At 36.4% G+C, this 16,419-nt stretch overlaps 1 protein-coding gene across 2 annotated transcripts in view; it reads right to left on the bottom strand.

The window, feature by feature from the left end:
• Positions 1–16,419, bottom strand: part of FAM185A (family with sequence similarity 185 member A) — a 52,964-nt gene that overhangs the window by 19,566 nt on the left and 16,979 nt on the right. For both annotated transcript variants that reach the window (XM_082691924.1, XM_082691925.1), the window contains exon 5: positions 6,797–6,838. In XM_082691924.1, the coding sequence (XP_082548050.1) occupies positions 6,797–6,838 (42 nt within the window). The remainder of the gene's footprint in view (positions 1–6,796; positions 6,839–16,419) is intronic.

Genomic DNA, 16,419 nt, shown 5'->3' with positions numbered 1-16,419 from the left:
TCACCTACATAACTTATTGATAAACATGCTTACTATGCAACCTAATATATAGGAAGGACAGTACACAAGCTGTGGATCCTTCAGAGCCAAGATTATTAAGTACCATTGATATAATTAGTTTATTATCAACTTTCAATATTTATGAAAGAATTTTCTCTCACGTACTGATACACAGAAGTAGTAACAAAGTTAACAAAAATCAGAACTTCTTATATTTTTTCCTTTCAGCAAATCTGCTAGTCCTAAGAAATTCTGCTAATAATGAAAGCTTACTCTAGATAAGATTTTTTGCATTTCTTAAACAGAAATGGAGAAAAGGGAGTCACTTAAAGAGTGAGTGAAGCTTGTTTCTTTTCAAATTTCTGGAATTGAACATATATCTTTCAGTCAAGAGAAGAAAACCATAATTAAAGTGGTGTTGATTTGAAACTCAAGTATTATTGTCACTGACCCCAGTTTTCAAAGAGTCAGCATTTCAAGTTCAAGGGAAAGCTGACCAAGAGACAAAGAAGTAAGAGAATGATGTTGAAGAGTCAGCACCAAGTAGCTCCTTCCTCAACCATGACAACTGAACCTTTGATCTAATATTCTATCTGACTGCCCTGGGAAGGCCAAAGTGTATTTTTTTTAGAAAGGCCTCTTAAAAAGCATATTTTATCAAGAATTTTACTACTTCAAAGTGGAAACAAATCAGGGAGTGTGGTGAAAATATTGCCAAAAATTATATTAAACTTTTAGTAAAATGTGAAGAAAAAAACATTTGTATACTAATTTGTATACTATACATTTTTCTTCAAATTTTTACATGACCCTAAACAAAGCTACTTGGGAATAAACTGGTTAAAATCTGACCCCAAGATAATTCATAATAATTATCTGTAATCTAAACTGAAAAATGGCCTTTACTGGACCCACTTTCTTTAAATCTTAAGTTCAAAAGTTAACACTGAGGGTGGCAAATTAAGCCATTAGTGATAAATGACACAGAATAGTTGGGCAAAGAATAACTTTCTCCTCAGTTACCAACAGTAACTCCTTTTAAATAACTTCTTAATGCATCCTAAAACAAGTCAAGTAAAAATATATTATGATTAAAAAATGTGGACTACACAATGTGTGTATTATCCCAGGTTGAACAAAGTAAAATATCTGAAACATTAGTTTGCTTTCTTACTTTTTCTAGGGGGAAAAAAACACAAGATGTTCATGAGGCTAATAAACAGTACTTTTTCACTTCTTCCTCCAAACCCATGGGAAATAACAGCTAAATAATTTTATCACAAGCCACCGAGTAATTACAACCTCATGTTATCGGTCTTGAGCTCTGATAATGGCCAATGCCTTAAAGACGTCCAAAAAAATAAAAAAATCAAAACTCTAGATGTTTTCAAAAGAGAAAGCAAAAGTGATATTGGAAAAGCTATGTAGCAAAACAAACAATAATTTTCTTTTGTTTTGTGTAATACAAATGATTGGAAGAAAGAATTAATTATCAAGAGTCAAACTAAGACTTTCTTTACAAAGTTTCATTTTTTGGAAATTCACCTAATGGAGAAATTCTATAGCTCTCAGAAGAAGCCTTAAGGGAAATATGCATTTGACCATGACTAAGAAGTAAACAGAAATTATTAGTGCAGTTAGTGTTTGAAATAAGTGGGCTCTCACCGAAAGCTAGCTATCATCACAATTTTGGACAAAGATCTGGTTGGTCTCATAGAGACCACTGAGTTTTCCTGGAAAATTACACATACAAAACTGATGTTAACTACTAGTTTATAACTACATACAACCAAAAAATCCAACTACATACAACCAAAAAACCCAGATATTTACAATATACATTTAACTAATAGAGAAAAACAACTACTTGAAAGGCTAAAATTCCAAACTTTCAGATAAAGGAAAAATTCTTTTCAATCAGTCAAGCAAGTTCAGAAAGTTCTTCTGAATATTTACCATTTTACTTCACGTTTCAACATATACATACTAAGGAACAGCAACACAACAGATATTTCTTCATTTCTGCAACTTGATTCCTACATTTCCCAAACTAATTGCCAAGAACAAGGAACAAATCTCACATACAGGATGTAAAGGATTTGCAAAGGCAGAACTGTAAGGTCATTTTAAGTAAGGATTTTTAGGTATCTTGCCTTGGTATCCTGTATTAGAGAGGAGGCATTAGGAGGCTGGGCTTACGAGGGGCACACAAGGCAATCACCCCACCTCCTGCTCCAAACATGAAGACATTCTTTTTTTTAAAGATAAAATTACCAGTACATGGCTTCTAACAGTGCCTTCCAAAAGAGACAACACAGGATAGAGAAAGTAAAGCTAGGTGAGCGACTCTATTAGCACTCCAACCCTACTATTACCTATTACCAAGCTTTGCTTTCTATTGTTGACTCATTTTACTTTATTTTTTTTAAGATTTTATTTATTTATTTGACAGATCACAAGCAGGCAGAGAGAGGAGGAAGCAGGCTCCCTGCTGAGCAGACAGCCCGATGTGGGGCTCAATCCCAGGACCCTGAAATCATGACCTGAGCTGAAGGCAGAGGCTTTAACCCACTGAGCCACCCAGGTGACCCTCATTTTACTTTATTTTTAAAGATATATTTATTTATTGGGGAGGAAGAGAGAGAGAGAGAGAGAGAGAGAGAGCGCGCATGCCGGCAGAGGTAGAGATCTTCAAGAACTGAGGGCAGAGTCCAATAGAGGCCTCTATCGTATGACCAAGGAGATCATGATCTGAACTAAAACCCAGAGTCAGATGCCCAACTGAGCCACACAGGTGCCCCAGTTAACTCATTTTAAATGGATGATCTGGTATTCCAGAAAAACGTTATTTTTTAAATATGAATCCAAGGAAAATCATGGTTTTGATATACACAATCAAACATTTTATAGCACTACAACTTCTGAGAGAGCTTAGTGTTATGGAAATTAGGAAGAAAAGGGTTTAGGGAAATAAAGTATAATGTGTGTACAAAATCTGAATTACTGATGAGATTACTTAAGAACCTGACCAATTACATTATCTATACTCCTTTTACCTGAATTATAAATATTGTTCTTCATAAAAGAATCATGGGAAAAATACATCTATTTTCCTGAAATCAGAGAGAATAATATCTAAATCATCTCAAGTCTCCTAATATTCTAAACTTGATAATCACTTTTTCTCAACACCCATTCCAATATTTTGAAGCCTCTGCTATTCTAATACATTTCCCTCTCAAGTTCCTACAAATCACTTACTTCTTTTTAACTAATTTGCTTTTACTAATCTCAATTCCTCAAAAATCCAGTAGACTTTAACTAGGTTATCATGATTTGTAGAGTAGCCTTCAACTTTCTCCAGCAAACCTTTTATGAAAAACACAAGTCAACCACTTAAGAAACTTCAAATAAACATTACACTTGTCACCTTTGGGATTAAGGCATCATATTCAAAATTTCAGCAGACTCATGACAACAATGGTTTTTAAACTCTATAGCAGGGATGGCAAACTACAGCCCTCCTCCTTTTTCTCCTGTTTTTATTAATGAAGTTTTATTGGAACATAGACACATCCATTTGTGTGTATACTGTCAATATGCTTTGTGTTAAAATTAGAGAGTCGCATAGTACAGACAAACTGTATGGCCTACAGGGCCAAAAATATTTAATATCTGGCCCTTTACAAAGTATGCAGACTCCTAGAGGAAATAAGCTCTTAATTTTTTTTTTTTAAGTAAAATTTAATTCTGTGGAAGACAAAGAGATTTACCAATCTACTGAAATCAGTTCTTTTCCTAAGGCCTCACTTACTTAGTCTCCGACTCTCCCCAAGTTCTCTTTCTTTACCTTGAAAATGACAGGTTCATTCCATTTTCAGGGCTTATACTGGCTTTTCCTCTATCTGGAAAGCTCTGCATCTGTAATTTTATGAGCCTCTTTCCCATTATTCTGGCTTTAGTTCAAATGTCCCTTCTTCAGACCCTCCCTGATTGCTAAATGCTGTAGCTTTCTTTTCCCCACTCTTTATCCCATTACCCTCTCTTATTTATTCATTGTATGATCTGAAGTTATCTTTGGTTATTTACATGCTTATTGTCTTTCTTCTCAGGCCAAATGTGAGCATGGAGACTACGTCTTGTTGACCATAATATTCTCTAGTACCTTAAAGAGTTCCTGGTATATAGCAGGCAATCAATAAAATAGATGTTGACTAGTTACTGCAATACTCAAGATTGTCTTCAAACATTAACACAATGTTAAAATAATAAATAGAGACATAATTTATATCTTTCTTCCAAAGTCCACACTATGACAGATCAAAATATGATAACAAATAAATACATTTTCTCTTATTTTAAGAGATTCTTCCAAAATAAACCCCCAAATTCATCAACCACATTTACAAAATAAGAATTCAACCTTTAAGTATCTTTACATATTTGTGGATTTTTAAGAACCTAAAACTACAGACACAACTTGTGTTTTGCTAAAGAAAATTATGAAGGGTCTATAACTACTGTTATTATTGTGGTCAATCATATTTCTTTTCTTTTCTTTTTTTTTTAAGATTTGTTTATTCATTTGAAAGAGAGAGCCAGAGAGAGCACACATATGTGCAAGTGAGGGGAGAGGCAGAGGGAAAAGTCTCTCCAAGCAGATTCCCTGCCAACCAGAGTCCCCAGTTCAGGGCTCTATCTCAGGACCCCAAGGATCACCACCCACGCCAAAACCAAGAGTCAGACGTTCAATCAACTGAGCCACCCAGGCACCCCTATACTTCTTCACACTGGAGTCAGGTAGTTTTCTTTGTGTGGAAAGAGATTTATCTAAGAAAAATAAAACTTTTTTTCTGAAAATCCATCTAGCATGTAATAGTGGGAAGAAGAAAAAGTTCATATGGAAAATTAAAAAGAATTTATAATGTTAATCATTTATACAGAATTTGAAACCATCTTCAAATATGTACATTACTTCTCATCTCATACTTGCTATTACAATTCTTTTCCAGTATGGATAAATAACCATTTATTTCCAATTTTTGAGAGAATGGTTTTCCATTTATGTTCCCATATTTCCATTCAAGAATAACACTAGCATTATATCATATTATAAGTATTCCTCAGATTCCTATCTGCCTAATGGGCCTTTTGGTGGTAGTTCAATTCCCTATGCCTCCCAATTTGCAATATTCTCCTCCTTTTCCTCCCTTGCCTTATTGCTGCAAACTTTGCCCATGTCTAGCATTTTCCTTTTTCAGCTAGTTCAGCACCCCCCCAGTATACTTTTTGTTCACACTAGAAATTTCCCTTACCATCTCTAGATGTGTCCTCTGATGAAATGGCCTGAAGAGTCAACAATAAATCTTGATTTCTGACCAGAAACAGCTAAATCCTTCTGCCATGTATTAGTTAAAATGATTTATAACTATCACTTAAGATGCCGTTATTTTCAACTTAATCACTCACTGAACAATAAAGTTTTAATCTCTTGAAAATTCTTAAAAAGATATGTACTTTAAGCCAGAAAATTCAAGTGTGATAGTGGAAACGACTATTAAAGATGTTCACTCTTTCAATCAGTACAAAGCAAAGATAAATGTAAAATGTCAAAAAGGACAAAACCCAGAGGCCCTGGGCATTCGTACTGGCCATAAGCCACAGCTTCCCCACAAAGGTTTTAGTTTCCCATCCCTACACTCAACCCTCTAAGGTCTAAAAACAACCAGCACTCTTGAAGGTGCGCCTTTGCCTAATAGGTAAGCAGGTGCTACTTGGGACAGAGAAAATCTCTATCTAAACTATCTGGAAATCTTGGGGTGCTTGGGTGGCTCAGTGGGTTATAGCCTCTGCCTTCGGCTCAGGTCATGATCTCAGGGTCCTGGGATTGAGCCCCACATCAGGCTCTCTGCTTGGTGGGGAGCCTGCTTCCCCCTCTCTCTCTGTCTGCCTCTCTGCCTACTTGTGATCTCTGCCTGTCAAATAAATAAATAAATAAAGTCTTTTAAAAAAGTAAATAAATAAATAAATAAACAAACAAACAAATAAACTATCTAGAAATCCGAACTTTTTCTTCCACAGGCACATGTAGTCATGAGGTCTAAGGTGCCATTAGCCACTATTAGTCCTGGCTTAGGATTAGAACAATAATAAAAATGACTATCATTTATTGAATTCTTACCATATATCAGACACTGTGCTAAAATATTTTATATATATGATCTCACTTCTTACAGTAACCCTGTATGATAGCTACTTAACTATTATTTCTATTTCTTTTAGATATAGAAATTGAAGCACAGAGAAATCAGGTAATTAGCCCATGTATAGAAAGTGGTGAAATCAGAATTCTAACTTTATTCTTACTGATACCAAATCTATAATTATAAATTATTTATAAGAGGATGAGTCAATGAATTTCCAGAAATAATTTGGGTCTGCCTATATTTGAATAGTATATCAGGATCCTATCAGATTCATCAGCAAACCTCAGATTTTATTTACCCTAATAAAATATCACATATATAGCTATTTTTTATTTTTTTATTTTATTTTTTTTTTAAAGATTTTTATTTATTTATTTGACAGACAGATCACAAGTAGGCAGAGAGGCAGAGAGGAGGAAGCAGGCTCCCCACTGTGCAGAGAGCCCGATGCGGGACTCGATCCCAGGACCCTGGGATCATGACCTGAGCCGAAGGCAGAGGCTTTAACCCAATGAGCCACCCAGGTGCCCCCACAAATATAGCTATTTTTTAAAAGAGCAAAATTTACCAACCAGCAGGTTAGTACATACCTATTGTGATATTACCCATCTTGCTTTGTAATGTTATATTACCTGTAAAAGAAAAAAAAAGATAATTTTATATATTAGGTATAATCTAGAAAGAAACTAATATAGTATTCTAAAACATGGTCAGACATCCATAATATTATTTAATAAGATTGTTATTGTTGTAGGCAAATTTTCTCAGTATTAAAAATCTAGTAAGAGATTTAGCTGCAACTCTGAAATAACTAGCTTTAGTCATCTATACAAACTCTCTTCCTCTATTCCACCTTAAGCTTCTTTAGCATAACTACAAAACAAACCACCAATACTTTTTGGGAAACACACACACAAAAATAATGATACTTCTATAAACCATAAATAAAAAGTTACTTAAATGTACTCAGTATGTATTTTCAAGATAAACTTCACTATATTTAGCAGATCACTCAAAACCAAGTTTTGAGCCAACTAACACTAAAATAACCTAGGGAAAAAATTACTACTGTTATTTTTCAGGTCACTCTGCTATGTCTATTAAAGTAGTTTCTATGCCAAGAGTTACAGAGTTTGGGGCAGGAATAATGAACACACTGAAATATGACTAGCAAAGAAAGAGGCTTCACAGGTTCTTGTCTTTTGATGAAAATACATTTTCCAGGGCAAGTATAGAATATTGCAACCATTCTTCTCAGCCCCCTTTCCTCTAATACCAAAATTAGTAAGATTTTTCTTCATATGTGTGTTTGTAGAATTACTCCCAGACCCACACTACTTATGTTTACTGCACTGAAAATATAAGCAACATTACTCTTCTACCATCATTCCAAAACTACATTAAAAAGTAAAGGAATAGCTTTTTATCTCAGAAATAATCTAGGGTAAATGGACTCATTTACTTTATTTCTTGCATCCTCTAAATACTGCCATGTATCAGTACCTGAGAAAAAGCAAACAAAACACTTGATTCATTTGTCCAATAGTCAGACATACTTTAATTGCAAAAATCTCTCTAAAAGTGTTATATTCCATCATACTTCATGTGAGGATATGAACAAGGGGTACATTTGTGTAGGAATAAAACTTACTTTGTATGGAGAAATTAAGCTCCTAAAATTATTTTCAGGTCTCCATAAGTACAAGGTTGTAAAGATTCTTTTAAATGTGTTATGTACATAACACAGGGAGCCTGCTTCCTTCCCCCTCTCTCTGCCTGCCTCTCTGCTTACTTGTGATCTCTCTGCCAAATAAACAAACAAACAAACAAACAAATAAATAAAAAGATCTGTTTCAGGGCACCTGTGTGGCTCAGTGGGTTAAAGCCTCCGCCTTCAGCTCAGGTCATGATCTCAGGGTCCTGGGATCAAGCCCCACATCAGGCTCTCTGCTCAGTGGGAAGCCTCCTTCCCTTTCTCTCTCTTTGCCTGCCTCTCTGCCTACTTGTGATCTCTGTCAAATAAATAAAATCTTTAAAAAAAAAAAAAAAAGATCTGGTTTCTTTCTTTCTTGCTAGCCCTCTTCTGCTCTGAGGAAGGCAGCTAGCCATGTTGTCAAGTGCCCTGTGAAAGAAGCCCACTATGGAGGAACTAAAAAAGGCCTGCTGCCAAAAGGTTCTGACCTGAATTCTGCCAACAATCACATGAATGAGCTAGGAAGCAGACTGTCTTTTGGTGGAACCTTCAAATGGACCCCCATAACCTTGGGTGACACATTCATAACAACCTTATAAGAGGTCTTAAGGCAGAAGAACCAGTTAAGCCACACCAAGATTCCTGATGCATTCAAAGTAAGAGTCAATAAATGTTTGTTGCTTTTAGGTGCTAAGCTCTGAGATAATTTGTTATACAGGAAGAGGTAACTAGTATACATGTTGAAAGGTGAAAGTGGGGTGCTGCCATAATAAATACTTAAAAATGTAGGTGTAGCTTTGGAACTTGGCAGTGGGCAGAGGTTGGAAAGATTTTGAGAAACATGGTAAAGAAAGCCTAGATTGCCTTGAACAGACTGTTAGCAGAAAGCTGGACTTTGAGTATTCTTCCTACAAGGGTTCAAAAGGAAGTGAGAAAAATGTTTTTGGAAATTAGAGAAAGGAGAATTCTTGTTAAGAAGTTGGAGAAACTTAACACCATTATCTTCAGTAATGTGGAAACTAGGACATGTAGCTTAATGAACAGTGATTTAACTAAGATACCCAAGGAAGGTTAAAGTGTTATAAGTGCTACCTTTTTTTTTTTTTTTGGCCACTTACTATAAAATGTAAGGGAAGAAAGATAAACTAATCTAAAGAAAGGAGTGTTAATCAAACAAACAAAAACAGGACACATATGGTTTTGAAAATTCTAAGCCTCTCAAGAAGGCAAAAGATGTTAAAGTTAGAAATAGCTTTCCAACAAAGTTTGAATCCAGGGCACTGGCAAGTACACGGTCTAAAAACGAAGCTGAGGGGTGGACAGCAAAACCTCCTCTTAAGACACCAGAAAGATCAAGAGTGGTACTTCACAGTACTAATCAATTATACAAAAAGTCCTTTACAGAGATTAGAGGTGTATTATAAAGATCTCAATCAAACAACAGACACCCTAGAAAGCTTGAGTACATTTTACCTCAGTATCTCTGCAGAAGTGCATTTTTTAAAAAAAAGATTTTATTTGTATTTGACAGAGAGAGAGAGGGATCACAAGTAGGCAGAAAGGCAGGCAGAGAGAGTAGAGGGAAGCAGGTTCCCCGCTGAGCAGAGAGCCCAATGTGGGGCTCAATCCCAGGACCCTGGGATCATGACCTGAGCTGAAGGCAGAGGCTTTAACCCATTGAGCCACCCAGGCGCCCCAGAAGTGCACTTTTGAAAGAGATTCTTAGATGTGGCTTCTATTTTATGGAATAAACCCCACATGATTCAGAGGAGGCTGACAAAATCTTTGAGAGAATAACAACAGCAAACTCACTGCTAAACTGAACTGAAAGGAAGAGTGACAATAGAAAGTAAAAAGAGACCACTGGATCTCCAAAATTCTACTGTCTGGAAGCAGACTGAGAAAACCACTCAGATTCAAACATGTGATATATTTCATGAAAAAGGAAGGATGACTCAAAGGGAGGAACAAAAGCTCAGAGGGCAAAGCCTGAAACCCTACAGAATTATTTCCAGGTCTTTTATGATATATATATATATATATACACACATATATATATAAAATTGAGTAAACTCTAATGTTTGCCCACCCAAATTTCAAAATCACTATGTACCAGTGATGCCTTTCTGCCTTTCATTTTCCCAATTTTGAACAGGAAAGTCTATAGCAATTACCCTATACCTGTCCCATCAGTGTGTGTTGGGTGTGTAGGTAGTGTGCATGGGGGTGGGGAGGGCAAGGGAACTTGTCTCTTTAGGTCACAGGTCTTCAGATTCAGAGAAACTGTTCTTGAGGAGTTACACTTAAGCAACTATACTTGAGGAGCCTCATACACCTTGATCTGATTTTGATAAAGAGATTCTGGACTCTGATGTGGTGCATAATTAGATTAAACTTTTATGAAATGTGGAAGGAAGGGAGTGCATTCTGCATGTAGGAGGGACATGAATCATTTGGGGGAGGGGCCAGAATACAGCCTGGCCATCCAAAGTCTTATAGGATATCTGGGGAGATACACACATGGAAAGCTAAAAATTAGTATTTATAAATAATTGTAAGTGAAACTCATAAGCGAACAATATGTATTAGGTCCCATAGCCATTCAGCAGAGACTAAACTGACCTGATATGGACAAGGAGAATAGTCATAGTAGAGATATCACCAGAGCTGAGATTTGAAACATGAATAAAATTTAAATACATTGAAGGGAAAGGATTTTCTGCAAAAAAGAATTATATAAACAAAGGTAAACAGGCAGACCTACACATTCTGTGTTCAAATCATTCAAATCAGTTAAGCTGAAACCATTAGGCAAGTCTGTGAGGATGGGGATCATGTCTTTCTTATTTAGCATTATATCCTGAAAGCACAGTACAGTACCCAGTTCAGAGTCAACATTATTATATTTTAAATGATTATTTTATTGATTTGATTTTTAAATATTCACATTTAGTTAGGAAAAACAAGTGAAGAGAAACCTGTAGAAGAACCATGAGGTACTAGTCTATTGACTTTATTCTAAATTGAGTCAGTGAAAAATTATAACATGGATAACAACAAGAAAACCATGTTTTAGATAGATTAATCTAGTGTAAGACAGTGAGGACTTCCACTCAGAATTCTCTTTGTTGCTTCCACCTCCTGAACACTTCAAAAATGATTTTTGTGATGTTTTAACTATGAATAAAGAATTATGACAGTCACTTAGCTAGTGAGTCCAGTCACCCACTCAGCAAGGCAAAAGCTTTATTACCTTACACTAGTCTCAAAGAACAAGTTATGGTTCTTATATCCATGGAAGAAGCTTCAGAAGGAGGACTAGTTCATATTATAACAGCACCTAGAGTTTCAGACTACATCTCTCTTGAATGTTAATAATTCTATGTAGTAAAAGCATAGTGGAACAAGAAAAACTATGAAAATAAGGAACACTGGGGTGCCTGGGGGGCTCAGTCGGTTAAGCGGCTGCCTTTGGCTCAGGTCATGATCTCAGGGTCTGGGATCAAGCCCCATGTCAGGCTCCCTGCTCAGTGGAGAGCCTGCTTCTCCCTCTCCCTCTGCCTGCTGCTCTGTCCTCTTGTGCTCTCTCTAAACAAATAAGTAAAATCTTTAGAAAAGAAAATAAGGAACACCCACAAATATAAAGAATGTTTCAAAATGTTTTTATCAATGCTAAAGAACTTCTAAAGCAATAAACAAAACATGTATTTTCAACACAAATCAAAATATTTAGAAAACTCTACCCTAAATAGAAATATTCCAAAGTCGTTAGAGTATACAAAATGGACCTCTTACTTCAAATACTTTGTGGAATAAGGCAGAATATGCCCAAGAAAAGAAAGAAGCAAAAGAACAATAAAACAGGATGAAATCCTAGAGGATACCCCAACGGGTGAAAAAAGGAGGAACTCATGGAAGTTTAAGATCAATTATAAAATATGAAAAAGACTGCCAGTGCCCACTAATATTTATGTGCTTTTCTCCTGCCTTAGAATACTGCTAAATTCTCAATCTCAGCCTCTTAGAGTTTGATAACATCATTTAAAATGCTAAGGTGGCTAAGGACACCTGGGTGGAGCAATTGGTTGGGCATCCAACTCTTGCTTTCGTCTTAGATGGTGATCTCAGGGTTGTGAGATCAACCCTACCTCAGGCTCTGTGCCCACTGGGGAATCTGCCTGAGACTCTCTTTCCCTCTCCCTCTGCTCCTTGCCCCCTACCCTGTGTGCACACATGTGCTCTCTCTCTCCTGATTAAACAAACAAATATAAAATAAAATAAAATATTCTGGCTAAAAATACATGGCAGAATCAGCTTAGTTTTTGAAATTTTTCCCATCAACCTATTATCTCTCTTCCTCTGGTAGAAGCTTAGAAGTCACACAATGAAGATGGCAGCATCACCTTTATGGAGAGAGCTAAGTCCATCTAAGGAGCTAAGTCCAAATATTGCATTATCGCATGTCTAAATCCTGAAAAAAAAAAAATTTATGCTGTCTGTATCACAAAGTAAGCAGTAATTCCTTTCTAGTTATTTACATAAAAAAGTTTTAAGTGTCCAGAGTCAACATTATCATATGTCAAAATGATAATCAAACTGAAACTTTACAACAGACTTAACAATATACCTTAGAATTTGAACAAAGCATTTTCATGAACTTCATGAAAAGTTCTATTTAATCTAATAAAATCTTTTCTTTTGAAATTTTTACATTATTTTTGACTTTTGCACAAATTCACCAGTGACTACACGTCATTTCTTAAAGCAACATGGGACATTATTTATAAAATTCTGATATCAAAGTCATCAACTGTGCTTATACAGCTAATGGAACTTTTATTTCTGAGAGTTTCTAAAATTCAAAGTAGTTAAGCACAGAGAAAATGAGAGAACTAACACTCAGCAAATTATTTATCAATGTATAATCTTGACCTTAAAATAAGACCCTAAGTTACACGGGGAATCTAAATATTTAAAGTATACTTTCATTAATAAAGCACTTATTCCAAATAATAACATAAGTTAAATATAAAACGCTAAAACAATGGTCATGAGTATGCCTATACATTAAAAACTCATTAATTGTTTACATTATGTTATAGGAGTTCCACCAAGGTGGCAGAGGAGTGGGGGACTCCTTTTCAACTGGTCCCCTGAATTTAGCTAGAAATCTACCAAGCCACTCTGAGCACCCATGAAATCAGCCTGAGATATAAGATTATACATGTCTAGATTTGTATGGGGACATGGAATCAACAGTCCATAGGTGCACCTGCTTTCAAACCACCCACCCACCGACACCAAAACCCCCAAACTCATATACTCAGTAAATCTAACAAAAAAGACAGGTATTGCCATCACATTTATGGTTAAAAAGAAAATGGCTTTTTACAACATCTGTATGTTAGGTTAAAAAAAAATCTACTTGAAAAAAAAAATCAGCTTAAGCCTTGCTTAAGGAAAAGGAAGCCAAACTAAATAAATCCTGGACTGGGAGGTCTTAGAATACATATATTTCCCAAATCTGTTTTCTCTAAGTCAAATATTTATAGGTAGTGACACATTTCCCCATAAAACAAGTTTCAAGATTCCCAAGCCAGCTTGTTTAAATACAGCCAAAATATGATTTACGTTAGATGACCATCACCATTTAGAACAAAGAATTCACTGCAATATATATTCAGAGTTCCAGCTTGGGATGATCCCTGGAAGACATCTCTCTACTGAAATTCTTATAGCTAGAACATAGGGACTTCCCTTCATTAGCCATGACTCTGATCGTCCCACCTACAAGACTGTAGGGCTAGAACACTACCTGTTTGTCTGTACCCATCCCACCTCCAAACTCCAGTAGCATGTTCATACAATGACAAGGACATCATCAAGGATGGAAATAGGGGTGGTTACTTTTGAGGCAAGAAACTTAGGCTTGTCTGAAGGGTTATTGAAAAGTAGGCAGTCACTGACATGACTAAGAAATGAGGAGGGTTTCTTTCTTATCTAACCTCTCTTTTACAAACTTACTACCACTGAAAAATCCAAGTAGAGTGTGGGCCAAGGTCCAGATGCGGAAAGCAGGGTTGAACAAGAAGGAAGATTTTCAACAGTGGCAACAGAATCAAATTTTCCCTTCCCTTACTACTTCTCATTGCTGTACCAGTGTTACAAATAATGAAGACCACAAGTTCTTTAAGGATAGGGATCATCTCCTGCCCAACTATGTATCCTCAGTGTCCAAAAATCTGGCATACAGTCAATATATGTGTTGAATGAATCAATAAATGTAACTGCAGTGGATGCTGTAATTCATCACCTAGAATTCCTCATACCTGAGGGCTTATTTTCCTAGCTGAAGGGAGTACTACTGGCAGACAGCCCTCAGCTGTCAGCCCTCTTAGGGAATTGCTTCAGCTAAAAAGAGTCATTTTGGCCTAAGACCATACCCCTTCCTGGGGCATCTTACATCTAATGGTTGGGAATATAAAGGTCCAGTTTTCCTCACCTCGACTTGAAACAATTCTGAGGATGATCCCAGCTTTAGAGCTCTCCCCTTGGAGTTACTGAGGCTGCATTACAGTCCAACTTCTCCAGGGGAAATTGGGCTTCCTTCCTTTGCATGGCTGCGGTTCCAAGACACCTCCCTTAGCAAATGTGCTGCACTCTGATTTCCATTTTAGAGTCTGCTTTCGAGAAACCCAACCTGAGACTACAGCCCAAAGAGGATCCAGGTCTGACCCAAATTTAAACCGCCCAAGGAAAGGTATCTGACTTCATATTAAAGGTCAGTAAATACAAAAGGCTTTACAAAGGCTAAGGAATGAATTCTTCTGTCCCTAGCAATTTATTTACATTTCAGCACTTTAAGTAAACAAAATCAAAAGACCTAGAGTTTTTTGAGGATTACCTCAAAAAGGTACATCTATTGGGCACCTAGGTGGCTCAGTGGTTAAGCCGCTGCCTTCGGTTCAGGTCATGATCTCAGGGTCCTGGGATCGAGTCCCGCATCGGGCTCTCTGCTCAGCAGGGAGCCTGCTTCCTCCTCTCTCTCTCTCTCTCTGCCTGCCTCTCTGCCTACTTGTGATTTCTGTCAGATAAATAAATAAAATCTAAAAAAAAAAAAAAAGTCGCATTAAAAAAAAAAAAGTACATCTATTTACTATCACGTAAGCTATTAACAGCAAACTGTACCAAATTCAATTCTTATCTAACTTAAAAGAAAGCAAATAAGTTAAACATTAATGGACTTAGTATAAATATGATATAAAACACTGCAAAGAATAGTGCTGTTCTTATCATATCTGACTTGGTAAGGAATTGCCTTTCTACTAAAAGCTACTCAATATATTAAGTACAGTACTTTTCACCATCATTAACAGGAACGCAATGCTAGATAAAAGTCATTATTAAAATATGAAGAGTTACAAATTAGCAGAACTATTCAAGACATAGCTGAGCAATACATAAATAAAAAATAACCAAAGGAAATGCATTAAAAATCAGAATTACTATTATCTTTAACAGCATAATATTTAATTTCTTGCCAAAGTAAAATTAAATAGCTTACGAGTCACTTTACATTTTTTTAAAAAGATGATTAGTCTGCCATTAATTATCTAGAGGGCGAGCTTCCTAATGGCAGATCCTTCTTCGACAACAGAAATGAGAGTTATGTCTTAAAATTTATGTTATATGCAAAACCAAAAGACAAGTGACAGAATGGAAGACGATATTCACAAATGACATAGCAGATAAAGGGCTAGTATCCAAAAATCTATAAAGAAGTTATCAAACTCAACATCCAAAGAACAAATAATCCAATCAAGAAATAGGCAGAAGACATGAACAGACATTTCTGCAAAGATGACACCCAGATGGCCAACAGACACATGAAAAAGTGCTCCACGTCACTTGGCATCAGGGAAATACAAATCAAAATCACAATGAGATACCACCTCACACCAGTCAGAATGGCTAAAATTAACAAGTCAGGAAATGACAGATGTTGGTGAGGATGCAGAGAAAGGGAACCCTCCTACACTGCTGGTGGGAATGTAAGCTGGTATAGCCACTCTGGAAAAGAACATGGAGGTTCCTCAAAAAGTTGAAAATAGAACTACCCTATGACCCAGCAATCACACTACTGGGTATTTACCGTAAAGATACAAATGTAGTGATACAAAGGGGCACGTGCACCTGAATGTTTGTAGCAGCATAGTCCACAATAGCCAAACTATGGAAAGAACCTAGATGTCCCTCAACAGATGAATGGATAAAGAAGATGTGGTATATATACACAATGGAATACTATGCAGCCATCAAAAGAAATGAAATCTTGCTATTTTCAGCGACGTGGATGGAACTAGAGGGTATTGTGCTGAGCAAAATAAGTCAGAGAAAGACAATTATCATACGATCTCTCTGATATGAGGAATCTGAGAGGCAGGGCGGAGGGCTTGTGGGAGGTAGGGAAGGAAGAAATGAAACAAGATGGGATTGGGAGGGAGACAAACCATAAGAGAC

This window comes from Mustela nivalis (genome assembly GCF_964662115.1).
Source record: "Mustela nivalis genome assembly, chromosome: 12".
NCBI classification, from domain to species: Eukaryota; Metazoa; Chordata; class Mammalia; order Carnivora; family Mustelidae; genus Mustela; species Mustela nivalis.
The sequence above is the reverse complement of the archived record's forward strand: the minus strand, read 5'-3'. Positions and strand labels throughout refer to the sequence as shown.